Source organism: Bos javanicus, chromosome 28 (assembly GCF_032452875.1).
Source record: "Bos javanicus breed banteng chromosome 28, ARS-OSU_banteng_1.0, whole genome shotgun sequence".
NCBI lineage: Eukaryota > Metazoa > Chordata > Mammalia > Artiodactyla > Bovidae > Bos > Bos javanicus.
The window spans coordinates 7,553,676-7,567,799 of record NC_083895.1 but is presented as its reverse complement, the minus strand read 5'-3'; the positions used below and the strand labels follow the sequence as shown (position 1 = coordinate 7,567,799).

At 40.8% G+C, this 14,124-nt stretch overlaps 1 protein-coding gene across 2 annotated transcripts in view; it reads left to right on the top strand.

Moving 5' to 3' along the window:
* Positions 1–14,124, top strand: part of PCNX2 (pecanex 2) — a 311,141-nt gene that overhangs the window by 97,271 nt on the left and 199,746 nt on the right. For both annotated transcript variants that reach the window (XM_061404843.1, XM_061404842.1), the window contains 2 exons: positions 402–512; positions 2,131–2,222. In XM_061404843.1, the coding sequence (XP_061260827.1) occupies positions 402–512; positions 2,131–2,222 (203 nt within the window). The remainder of the gene's footprint in view (positions 1–401; positions 513–2,130; positions 2,223–14,124) is intronic.

The following is a 14,124-nucleotide window of genomic DNA, read 5'->3' as shown; positions in this document are numbered from 1 at the left end:
AGCCAGTAGTCTTGCAGGAAGGGATCCCCTAATGACTGGCCTTGGGTTTTGCACGTTCCTGTCATTTTCCTGGTCCTCTTTCTCCTGTCTCATCTCCCCCAAGTTCAAGTCTGTCCTTGCAAACTAAAGGCCAGTCTACTCTCTACCTACCATCCCCAGGTGTCCGCTCAGTCCTGGGCCAGCCTGCTGGCCTCTCCTTCAGCAGCCCCTCCTGTTACTTTCAAGGCCTGTGTTTGGTTCGGCCTCAGCCTCCGTCAGTGGCTGGGGGAGAAGAGGCCATAGTGTCTCCAGGACCTGCGTGGGGTGGATTGGGCTGAAAGGTGGGAGGGAGGTGGGATTGTGGTGGAGCCTGGGCCCTTGTTCCTGCATGCTCACTGTCAATTTTGTCTGTTCGCTTTCAGTATTTCTCTATTGCTTCCCTGCAATCTCCCTCCTTGGACTCTTCCCGCAGATCAACACTTTCTGCATTTATCTTTTGGAGCAAATTGACATGCTGTTTTTTGGAGGTTCTGGTAAGTCTTTTACATTCTGTTCTTTCTGTAAAAAAGTCTCAAGTTCAGATAAGGGCTAAATAGCCTCAGGCATGGAATGAAACCTGGACAGTTAGGTTTCCTTTGTCTTCACCCTTAAAGGACTTCAGCTTGGGTTGGTTAGGTTGATTGTGGGTCCTTCTAGATTCATCTGGCCAAACTGAAAGTGGCCCACCTGGCTTGACACAAGCAGAAAATGGGGACGCGTAGAATTCTATGAGCTTTGGATTTGGTTTAAAACTGAAACTGTGAGTTGCTCCATTGTGTCCAATTCCTTGCAACCCCGTGGAATATGGCTGACTAGGCTCCTCTGTCCATGGGATTCTCCAGGCAAGAATATTGGAGTGGGTTACCATTTCCTTCTCCGGGGGATCTTCCAGACCCAGGGATCGAACCCAGGTCTTCTGCATCACAGGCAGATTCTTTACCATCTGAGCCACCAGGGAAGCTTGGGCTTGGTTTAGGGACCCTCTAATTCTTCGTTGGAAAAGCTGTATGTGTTAATGTGTGTAAATGTGAGTGAGTGGAGGTTAGCATGTGAGCACATGCATTTGAGCACGTGCCTGAATGAGTTAGTCTGGGAGCATGTGGGTGTGACACTGAGTGTGTGTCGTGTGCAGGCCTGTACAGACAGGTGACCTATGCCCTTTCATTTGATATGTTCCTTACTTTCTGATCAAGGTGGGTAAAGCTTCATCCAATGCTTACTTGGAGACATTACCCAGATTTCTCACCTTTAAAGCTTACTCCTATCTGAATGGAAACTAACACACTGATCTCATGGGGTTGCTGGGAGGATTTCATGAAGTCATGTACATAAAGCATTAGAGCGTAGCGGGTGATCTGTTACAGCTACTTCCTCCTTGTATACATGCACACACACATATACACACATCTACACACACAGGAGTGCTGGCTTGTTCTGTTTATCTATCCATTCATTTATCCATCTATCTATTAAACTATCTAGCTATCTATTCATCCATCTCTATATATCTATGTATGTATCCATCTATTGTCTATCTTTCATCTATCCATCTGTCATCTATTCATCTATTAATATCTATGTATCTGTCTATTCATCTACCTAGCTATCATTCACCCACCCATCTATCTATACATCTATTCATCTGTTCATTTATTCATCCATCTATCATCTATCTTTCATCTGTCTCTCATCTATCTATTCATCCATCATCTATCTATCTATCTATCCCTATCTGTATCTAATTTCCATCTCCATATTTGTCTGTCTCTCTCTCTCCTTTCTTCTACTGAAATCACATCCCTGATCTTTCCTGGGCCAGGAGCTTCCAACTGTAAGCAACAAGGTCTCCCCACCTCCACGATGACTGGTTCACAGTCTTCTAAAAGTCATCAAAAGTTCTTTCTAACTGTGGTCTTCCTGAGTGTTCAGTTAAAGGTCAGTGTCTTTCTTGTGGTAAGCGTCACCCAGTGCTTTGTGGCTGCCCTGTGGATTGATTCTTTGCCCCTTGGGCAGGCATTTTGCATTTGAACGTTACCAGCTTCACTTTTCTACCATATGTATTGACTGTGAGACCTGCCATCCAGCAGGGAACTCTTGTTGTTTGTGTTCCAGCCGTTTCAGGGTTGCTGTCAGCTGTTTACAGTGTGGCCCGGAGTGCGTCTGCCGCGGCCCTGCTGCACGTGTTCTGCTTCAGTGCCGTGAAGGTAGGTGCAAGGCCACGGGCCTTCTTCTCACATCCATTGAATTAACTGTATTTTAAGTAAACAAACATCTCCTCCAGTTACCAGAGGAATGGGATCTGAGCACATCAGGAGTAACAGGGCCTGGAGGATGAGGCCTCAGTGATCTAGAAGGTGCATTAAGATACCTGATTTGCTACTGACCACAAAGCCCACCTGGTCTGAACCCCCCCGCTCTTGCAGGTGTCTGCCTGGCCCAGTCAGTTACTGACACTGGGAGGGGCTTTGGCTTAACATGGCAGTTGATAGGCCCCCACTTTCTTACTGATGCTTCCGTCTGAAATACCACTCAGAAGATGGTAAAAGGATACAATTGCATAAAGCTTTATGGACAGAGAACAGGAATGGATATGATAGCAAAAAATTTTAGAATCCAGAAAACAGAAGGACCATAGATTTATTCAGATAGAGAAAGTTAAAACCCAGGCTGGCAGCAAGGGAAACCTAGGATGATTAAAAAAAAAAAAACAAGATAGTATTTTTGGAAAAGAACAAGTGGTATCAGAAAAGAAATATATGGTCAGTGCATGGCTCAGCTGTGAATAATATGTTGTATTTATGACAGTCTGAATAACAGTTGCAAATATAATAGCAGAATAGGGGGAGATGAAGTGTGTGTGTGTGTGTGTGTGTGTGTGTGCCTACTTGACTTTGCAGAGGTCTTAATCTTGTCTTGCATGTTAGAAAGTCAGCAAATAATATCTGAAGTTGAAAAAAGTCAAGAAATAACAAAACAAGCATGTTATTTGGAAATATGGAGGCAAATAGGTGAAGAAGAAACAGCTGAAAGTCACTGCCTTCAGGCAGCAAGAATTAGAGCAAAGAGATGGCTGATGTGGGCCGAGGACCACTGCTGCTCACTGCTACATGCAGAGCTGCAGAGGGTCCGTGAAGTCTGGAACATAACACGTTCAGGGCCCTCTTCAATCAGTAAAAAAGAGATTGATTGATAGTATACTTATTTCTTGACTTTATGGACACTCTGCCTTTAATGTGTTACACCACAAGTACGTCTTTGATAAAATAAAAATTAAATGCAAAAGAGTAAATGATATATGTTCCAAAGGGCTTTAAATAGATAGTATATGGCATTTGTTAACTGACTTTTGAAAAAAATGTTAATTTAAAATCATATGAAACTCATCAGTATCAGTGGCAGCAATATAACTGTTTATTCCTCTTTGTGGAAGAGAGGAATTCAGTAATGTCATCTTCCAATGCATCACAGTTGAATTTCTCTGGGATAATCAATGGCATAATTCCCTCCTTCACTCTTTCCTTCCTTTTCATATGATTATCTTCTTTTACATTAAAAAAAGGAAGAGGAGAAGGCTCCTTTTTCCAATACAATGAGGGGAGCATACAGCTTTTGGTGGATCTGTTTGCCTTCACCTTTATACTTTTGGTGGATCTGTTTGTCATCACACATATATTTGTCACATAGAACAACAATTATATAATTAATCAGTGTTTCTGGGTTCTTTCTTTTGAAAGAACCTACATTTCTTTATTCTATCATAGGACCCAGGTATTCCATTCAGCAAAATTACTAAGGTATTTTCTGAAAACCTCTTTCTACTGCTCTTTGGTAAAATAACTGCCTATAAAATTTGGGGATCACAAGCTTTTCTCTGCAGGACCCTTTATAGTTTGTTCTGTTATGTTCCAGTCTTTGTTTGCTTATACATTTAATTTTCATTAATTTTTCGAAATTCTGGTTCATTGAGATATAATTTGTATGCTGCAGAACCCATATTTTTAATATACATAATTTGATAAGTTTTGATAAAGAGTTTTCCAGGTGGCACAGTGGTAAAGAATCCACCTGCCAATGCAGGAGACTCAGGAGATTCAGGTTTGATCCCTGGATCTGGAAGATCCCCTGGAGAAGGAAATGGCAACCAGCTCCAGTATTTTTGCCTGGAAAATTCCATGGACAGAGGAGCTTGGCAGGCTACAGTTCATGGAGTCACAGAGAGTTAGACACAGCTGAGCACAAGTTTTGATAAATGTAAGTTTTGATAAATTCCTACCTCCAAAATTGGAGATAGACAGGTAAATACAGAGAACCAAAACTTACTGCAGCAGGAGCCCAGGAACAGAAACCTCTGTGAGAACCAGGACCAAGAGGAGGAAAACCTGAACTGTGGCTTACAAATTGCTGAAGGCTCAGTGTAGACAAGTCTGAGAGTTAATAACCCCAAGTGAATCCAGTTGTTAGGGAAGCCCCACACTCTTGTGAGTTGCACCCCCTTGAGCTCAACAGTGAATAACTGGAGAAGAATCCTCCTGCTTTCAGTAGGTGGAGGGGGAAGAGTAACCATTTTGAAATATAGCAGAGTATTCTGTTCTTCTTAACCAAGCCTGCCTTAAGATTTTACTGTAGCCTAAAGTACTGGGATTTTTCCAGAGTCGAATGGACCTGGAGGAAGGGAAATGCCAAACTCCAGTTTGGCTCCAGCCTTCCATGTGGGGAAAGGGAAATACCCAATTCCAGCCCAGTCCATTCTTTCCATTCTGTTTCACCTAACGTGGGGATGGGACTCAAAAGCACTTGTGAAGTTTACCGTCTAGAGGGGCAGGGTCACCAAAATATGGAACTAATCACTGGACTGTAGAGTTTCCCTACCCTCACACATTAACACCATATTACTAAAGGTCTGTTTACCATACTTCCTTTTACGTCTTACATGTTTGGCTAACAAGAAAAAAAAATTACAAGGCGTACTGAAAAGCAAAACACACAGTTTGAAGAGAAATATCAAGCATTGGAACCAGACCTAGATATGATGAGGATATTGGAATTATCAGACAGGGAATTTAAAGCAACTATGATTAGCATTCTTGGAGAAGGCAATGGCACCCCACTCCAGTACTCTTGCCTGGAAAATCCCATGGATGGAGGAGCCTGGTAGGCTGCAGTCCATGGGGTCGCTAAGAGTCAGACACGACTGAGCGACTTCACTTTCACTTTCATGCATTGGAGAAGGAAATGGCAACCCACTCCAGTATTCTTGCCTGGAGAATCCCAGGGACGGGGGAGCCTGGTGGGCTGCCGTCTATGGGGTCGCACAGAGTCGGACATAACTGAAGCGACTTAGCAGCAGAAGCAGCAGCAGCATGATTAGCATGCTAAAGGTGCTGATGTATAAAGTGGACTGCAAGCAAGAACAGACACACAGTGTAAGCAGAGAGGTGGAAATTCCAAGAAAGAACCAAGAAGAAATGCTGGTGATTAAAAGCACTCTAACAGAAATGAAGAATGCCCTTGGTGGGCTTATAAGTAGATTGGACATGACCTTGGAAAGAATCTCTGAGTTAAGGATACATCAATAGAAACTTTCAAAATGGAAAAGCAGAGAGGAAGAAGACGGAAAAAACCCCAGAATATCCAAGAGCTTTGGGACAACTACAAGAGGTATAACTAATGTGTACTGGATATACTAGAGAAGAAAGACTGGACAGTGATTAAGAATCAGATCAGATCAGATCAGTTGCTCAGTCCTGTCCGACTCTTTGCGACCCCATGAATCGCAGCACGCCAGGCCTCCCTGTCCATCACCAATTCCCGGAGTTCACTGAGACTTACATCCATCGAGTCAGTGATGCCATCCAGCCATCTCATCCTCTGTCATCCCCTTCTCTTCTTGCCCCCAATCCCTCCCAGCATCAGAGTCTTTTCCAATGAGTCAACTCTTCGCATGAGGTCACCAAAGTACTGGAGTTTCAGCTTTAGCATCATTCCTTCCAAAGAAATCCCAGGGCTGATCTCCTTCAGAATGGACTGGTTGGATCTCCTTGCAGTCCAAGGGACTCTCAAGAGTCTTCTCCAACACCACAGTTCAAAAGCATCAATTCTTCAGCGCTCAGCCTTCTTCACAGTCCAACTCTCACATCCATACATGACCACAGGAAAAACCATATCCTTGACTAGATAAAACTTTGTTGGCAAAGTAATGTCTCTGCTTTTGAATATGCTATCTAGGTTGGTCATAATTTTCCTTCCAAGGAATAAGCGTCTTTTAATTTCATGGCTGCAATCACCATCTGCAGTGATTTTGGAGCCCAGAAAAATAAAGTCTGACACTGTTTCCACTGTTTCCCCATGAAGTGATGGGACCAGATGCCATGATCTTCGTTTTCTGAATGTTGAGCTTTAAGCCAACTTTTTCACTCTCCACTTTCACTTTCATCAAGAGGCTTTTGAGTTCCTCTTCACTTTCGGCCATAAGGGTGGTGTCATCTGCATATCTGAGGTTATTGATATTTCTCCCGGTAATCTTGATTCCAGCTTGTGCTTCTTCCAGTCCACTGTTTCTCATGATGTACTCTGCATATAAGTTAAATATACAGGTTGACAATATACAGCCTTGATGAACTCCTTTTCCTATTTGGAACCAGTCTGTTGTTCCATGTCCAGTTCTAACTGTTGCTTCCTGAACTGCATACAAATTTCTCAAGAGGCAGATCAGGTGGTCTGGTATTCCAATCTCTTTCAGAATTTTCCACAGTTTATTGTGATCCACACAGTCAAAGGCTTTGGCATAGTCAATAAAGCAGAAATAGATGTTTCTCTGGAACTCTCTTGCTTTTTCAAAGATCCAGCGGATATTGGCAATTTGATCTCTGGTTCCTGTGCCTTTTCTAAAACCAGCTTGAATATCAGGACGTTCACGGTTCACATATTGCTGAAGCCTGGCTTGGAGAATTTTGAGCGTTACTTTACTAGCGTGTGAGATGAGTGCAATTGTGCGGTAGTTTGAGCATTCTTTGGCATTGCCTTTCTTTGGGATTGGAATGAAACTGACCTTTTCCAGTCCTGTGGCCACTGCTGAGTTTTCCAAATTTGCTGGCATATTGAGCACAGCACTTTCATAGCATCATCTTTCAGGATTTGGAATAGCTCAACTGGAATTCCATCACCTCCAGTAGCTTTGTTTGTAGTGATGCTTTCTACGGCCCACTTGACTTCACATTCCAGGATGTCTGGCTCTAGGTCAGTAATCACACCACCATGATTATCTGGGTCATGAAGATCTTTTTTGTACAGTTCTTCTGTGTATTCTTGCCACCTCTTCTTAATACCTTCTGCTTCTGTTAGGTCCATACCATTTCTGTCCTTTATTGAGCCCATCTTTGCATGAAATGTTCCTTTGGTATCTCTGATTTTCTTGAAGAGATCCCTAGTCTTTCCCATTCTGTTGTTTTCCTCTATTTCTTTGCATTGATCTCTGAAGAAGCCTTTCTTATCTCTTCTTGCTATTCTTTGGAACTCTGCATTCAGATGTTTATATCTTTCCTTTTTTCCTTTGCTTTTCGCTTCTCTTCTTTTCACAGCTATTTGTAAGCCCTCCCCAGACAGTCATTTTGCTTTTTTGCATTTCTTTTCCATGGGGATGGTCTTGATCCCTGTCTCCTGTACAATGCCACGAACCTCATTCCATAGTTCATCAGGCACTCTATCTATCAGATCTAGGCCCTTAAATCTATTTCTCACTTCCACTGTATAATCATAAGGGATTTGATTTAGGTCATACCTGAATGGTCTAGTGGTTTTCCCTACTTTCTTCAATTTAAGTCTGAATTTGGCAATAAGGAGTTCATGGTCTGAGCCACAGTCACCTCCTGGTCTTGTTTTTGCTGACTGTATAGAGCTTCTCCATCTTTGGCTGCAAAGAATATAATCAATCTGATTATATTAAGAATGTCCCCAGATTAAGAATTAATTAACATTAATTAAAAATGTCCCCAGATTAATATCAGATACTAAACCACATATCTAGGAAGCTCAAAGAGCACCAAGCATGATAAATGCCAAAAAACTACACTGATGCATTGTACATTTAAGTTGCTGAAAATCAAAGATAATGAAAAACTATTGAAAGATACCAGTGGATAAGAACACCTTGCCTGTGGAGAAGAAAGATAAGAATTACATCTGACTTCTCCTCAGGAACTGTTATGGACTGAACTGTGTCTCCTGCAAACCTTAGCCCCCTATGTGATGATATTTGGAGATGGGGTCTTGGGAATTAGGTTTATATAAGGTCATGAATGTTGGGTCGTCATCATGGGATTAGTGCCCTTATATGAAAAGTGGATGGATAAAGGAAAAGAATTTTAAAAAATCTCTTACATCATGGTTTTTTGTTTACTCCTAGCATTTCAGTTTGATTCCTATATATAGTTTCTGTCTCTTTTTTGAAATTACGCATCCGTTTATGAATGTTGTCCATCAATTCCTTGATCTTTTAACACAAATTACAGTTATTTTGAAGTTAAGAGTCTGTAAGATTCCTGGCTTTTTCTTGTCAGAGTGTGGACTATACTCTTGTGGATTTTTACATCTGGTATGGAAGTATCATTCATCAATATTTAGTTTTGAGGAGAACAAAAATAAGACGGACTTTAATTTTTCCAGAATTCTTGCATAAGTCTTTCTTATCTTCTAAGGTTAGAAAAAAGCAATGGACTATGACTAGACTTGGATCTCTTTCTCTTCCTGGAATGCCATGACACCTGTCATTCTGAAGACTCTTACAAATAGGTTAAGTTTCTCCCTCTTATTTCTTGATTAATGGTGTTATTGCTTGTGTTTATATGATCTCTTTTACGTTTGAAATGTAGTTTTGTTTTTGTTTGTCTTTCATGCCTCTCATTCTTTTTTTCGTGATCTTTCTGTATTTTTAAGTGGTCCTTTGTGTTCTGGTGTGGTTTCTAGAGTTTCTCATTCCAATAGCAACAAATATTTGTGCAGAAATTATGATAAACCAGCAACTTTCCATTTGGTAACAACCTGCCAAAACTCAACCGTAAGTCGCAGTTACCCCAGGCTCACAGGTCCCATCACGCCCATACCTGACCACACGCTGCGTTTGTATCACCTGTCTTCCCAGTTGGACACTTGTTTTATGCTCTGTAGGAACTGAGCTGGCTTCTGTCAGAAATATTTAAGGCTCCTTGAGCAAATGTACCTAGAGGTCTTAGGTTTAAAATACAAGAAGAGAAGAAAGCAAAACAAAGAATGTTACAGCAGTATAACCAGCTCAGATGTCTCTTTCCCCTACAAAAATATGTTACCGATAGAGTTTTAGATAGTTCTTTAAGGAGCTTCATCCCAAGGAGTAGATATGAATAGGATGCTTGGGGCAGTGGTTGTCTTTACTTCATTTTCTTTGCTCGAGTATCCCAACCCACGAACTGACCAAATAAAACCTATGGCCTCCAGTACAGTAGAGGGGTCCAGGTGCTTGCCCCGGCACAGACGTACGAGTCCAGGCACTGTGTGTCTGCCAACCACATGGCCCGCTTCAACTCCAGCCCTCCCTGGTTTAGTTGATATCAGTAAGGATTTAGTGAGATTTTTCCGCTTACTTCCTCAGTTCACTATCCTGTCTCTCTCAAATAGAGAATGGTAATTTGGATCATGTGTTAGATGTCAAAATTTTCTTTCAGACTAGTCTCATCTGTAAGATAAGATCTGGCATAAATTCCTTAAAACTTATGACTTATGCACAAGTACGTTCTCTAGTTCCCAGTATAGATATACATTTCTATCTTTTTGAAAATTTATTGGATATTTAGTGGAGAGGAAAAGCTAGTTTCTTGTGTTCCTTTAAAAAAAAAGTTTATTGGAGTATCATTGGTTTATAATGTTACGTTAGTTTCAGTATACAGTAAAGTGAGTCAGTTATACATATACATATATCCACTCTCTTTAAGATTGTTTTCCCATATAGGTCATTTCAGAGTGCTGAGTAGAGTCCCCTCTGCTATAGTAGGTCCTGGTTGATTATTTTCTGTTCAGTAGTGTTCCCTGTGCTCCTCATGCCATATTCACTAGCACCCCACACTTCATCCTTCTTTTCAGCTACAAGCCACAAGTAGTATCCAATGGAAATATTCTTTTCCTTGGTTGATGGAAATGGGAACATGCAAACTCTTTGGAACTGAGGCAGAAGCTGAAAAGATCATATTCACTGGTATTCAGAATTTATTTGTTTAGACATGACTTTGCCAGGTACTATAGGGATATGAAAGGAGAAAAAGTCACATTTTTCTCCTGAGGAATTTAACATTCATCAAAGATGAGGACATGCGTAGATGATCAGAAAAGAGAAAACTTGTCAGAGGAGGTGGCCGTTCAGTGCCACCTTCGAATCTTTGCGACTGGACTGAGAACCTTGCCGTGGACTAAGTCACGCATGTGAAATGGTTTCATCAGAGTCAGGAATGAATGACCATGGCAGGTGAGGGTATTAACCTACTGATGGTGAAGGGCAGGGATGACTGGACATCTCAGCAGAACGCATCAAAGTTACGGATAACCTTTTAGGCAAGGCTAAAAATGTATGTTTTTTGCCCAGTGAGTATGATGAGCATCTCACTAATACTGGTTACCTGAAAGGAACTTATAGCAATAAGAGGTCATCAGCTCTAAGGTGTTGAGTGCCATAGATAAGCTGATGGCCTCAGCTGTGATGGAAACAAGACATTAAAAAGTTCAATGAATTGACTTCCCAAGTCACTCCATGAATGGTCAGACCGAAAACCTCACTTCCGGATTCTCTGTCAGTGTCTCACTATTAAATCACACCTGCTTACTCTAAACCTTTGACTTATGATGAACCTTTGTCTCATGCTTCATGTTTTTGATCAGGTAAGCCTCATTTAAGAGTGAAAACTACTCCATTGATAATAGTATCATGGTTGAATCTATGGAAGACAGAATATTCTTCCAAACTCAGGATGCTTTCCACAAAGGAGCAACTCATTGGATTTCTTAGATTAATTTCTAAAGGAGAAGGTATATGCTCTGAAAAACCCATTTTATTTGACAAATGTTTTTGGTTTATTTGTTTTATTTTTGGCCCTTCCACTCAGCTTGGAGAGATCTTAGTTCCCCGACTGGGGATTGAACCCTAGGCCCTGCAATGAACATGCCAAGTCTTAACCACTGGACCTCCAAGGAATTTCCTTGACAATTGTTCAAGGTTCATTATAACTAGTTCAAATATCATCAAAATTAATGTACACTCCTGGGATTATGAAATAACTTTTTCTTGCAAAGTTCTTAGAGGGTTTTGGAAACTATTGAAGAAACTGGAATTCAAAAAGATAGAACTCTTTTGGGACTTTTACTTAGCTGTGGGACATATACAGTCATTCCCTCACCTCCCCAAGTCCGGTTCTTTCCTCATATCAGAAATTGCTAATTGATGACAATATTTTTGCTCACTGATGTCAGTAGGGCTCTGAGATGCCCAGATCGTATTACAGGCAGCCAGTACCAAGTGATCAGAGCCAGTCCAAGAGATAAAATCTATTTACCACCCTGGGCTGAGACTTTTATTTCTGTTTTCCTTTCTGTTTATGGCATGCCATCAGCTTAAGTCACTGTTGGATCAGAGTAAATAGATTCTACTTTGAAAGCGCACTGCCAACTCTGTTATGGGACTGAACACTTCAAAGACTCTGGGGTTTACTTACATGTTGAAACAGGCTTTTTACCAGGTGAAACTAGGGTACTTTGAAAGATTTATTTAATCTCAGAGAGGTATTGACTTTCTTGCTTAGCATAGAACAAGCACGCCTGTAATAAACAGCATGATCTGTTGTTAGAGAATCTTAATGTTCTATCTCAGTTTTGAAACACCTTTTAGTTAAAAATAGAGCAATTTGCATTTCTCCCTTCTCATTTGTGAGTCCTGAGTATTCTAATGGTCTTAGATAGACTCCCCACTTAAAAAAGATAGCACCTATTAAATGCCGTGAATTGAATGAATACATTGAACAAATTGGCAAGGGGATCCTTAGGAAAAAAGAAAAAGCTCACTCACATTCAACCTAATATACCCAGAGCTATGATTCCACTTCTTGTTTAATGATGCTTTTGTTTATGATTTTTATGCTTACACTTTGCACTACTGGAATTGATTTTTTTCCCCTTTTATCTCTGCTGAGCAGTGATAGATTGAAGGGCTCTTGTAAGCAATTTTAGCATGTCAGCTGCCTTGCGGAGGATGTGTTTCTCTATATAGGTCTTGATATGTATTTATATCCATGATCTTTATTATTCTCACTTGATTGAAGCAGATTGAGGGACTGGGGTTTAATATTGTTCTCTGGAATATTAATTAGAGGAATTAATTTTATTCCTCTTTTAATTTCATATTCTTTTTGACTCATCCAAGATGGTAGCAAGTAACATGTAAATGGGCTCCCTCATTGACTTAACTATTTGACAGTGATATACAGAATCAACCAGAATATTTGCTCCCTGGAGAAATGGCTCAGTAGTTAATTAGCTGGGCTTTCTATATGTCTGGAAAAACCATGATTTCTATTTTTTATTACCCCTTACAAAGAGATTCTATTTTATTGATGGAAGGGGCATCCAGAGGTGGAGGTACATTATTATAATTTAATGTTTCCCAAGCATCATTAACAACTGCTGTGGGAGAGTTTGCTCACATTCTTCCAGGTACCATAGGGTTGCAGCTAAAACAATGGCTTTCCCCCTGCATTCAGATCTTTAATATAAATATAAAACAAACTCAGAGAATAGTTTTAGTTCTGAAATAGACTTTACACATCCCCTATCCCAGCCCCTTCATTTTATTATTTAAAGTGAGGAAATAGAAGTCCAGAGAGTGACGAAGAGACTTAACATTACAATTCCCAAATCTTATGTCTTCTCAAAATCTCACTTCCATGCCCTTCTCCCTAGCACATTTGAAGTATAAATATATTTTTCTAGTCAAAAGAACCATTTGCAGGCATATAAGATACCTTGCAGATCCATGGTACTTTAATTTTCAGAATAATTTCCCAAGCGTTTTCTCATTTGCCCTTTTTTTTAATAACTCCATGTAATACATAAGGAAGGTAATAACATTTCTATATTCCAGTGGTGAATGTGAACACAGAGTGCTGAAGTTTTTGCCTAAGGGCACGTGGCTAATTCACATTGTTTTTTTTTTTTTTCAATAGTAAAATGGATTAGTAATAACTACTTCATATGAATGCTGTCAGAAGTGAATGAAATTAAATTGATAATGTATATAAAGTGCCTAGCTCAGGGGTTTTCATTAAATGCTGTGGTGGGCAGGATTCTGAGATTGCCCCAAGACTCCTGCCCCTTGGTGTGCCCACACTGTATAATTTCTGCCCTCTGAATGTGGGTGATCCAAGAGTATGATGAGGTGTCACTCTGTGATTAGTTACGTCATCTGGCAGAGGTGGAGGGATTTTGAGATGTAACCAAAGTCCCTAATCAGTTAACTTGAAGTCAGTCAGAAGAGAGAGTATCTGGATGGGTCTGACCCAATCAGACAAGCCCTTTAAGAGAAGGTATAGAGGCCAGAGACAGAAGAAAGAGCAGAGACCCTCCCCGTGGCGAGGAAGTAAACAGTGTTGCAAATGGCCCATGGCGAGGACTGCATGTCCTGAGGATGGCCTGTCGGATCTCAAGCAGATCCCAGCAAAAGCCAGCAAGAAAATTCAGTCCTACAGCTGCAAGGAAACTGAATTCTGTCAGCCAGAAGTGAGCTTGGAAGAAGACCCAAGTCTCAGAAAACTGCTGCCTTGGGTGACACTGCAGTCTCGTGGATTTCAGCCTGATGGGACCTGAGCAGAGGAACCAGTCGCGCCATGCCCTGATGCCTTAGGCAGTACCCCGCAAGATCATACATTGTGTCGTTTAAGCCACTGTTTGTGGGGATTTGTTGCAGTAGAAAACCAACACAAATGGAAAGTATTATTATTATTAATAGCATAATAAGTTGATGGCGATGATGTCAATGAACATAATGGCGATGCTATTAATAGTAATACGTCTGAAAACAAATTCTAAATTATAATTCAC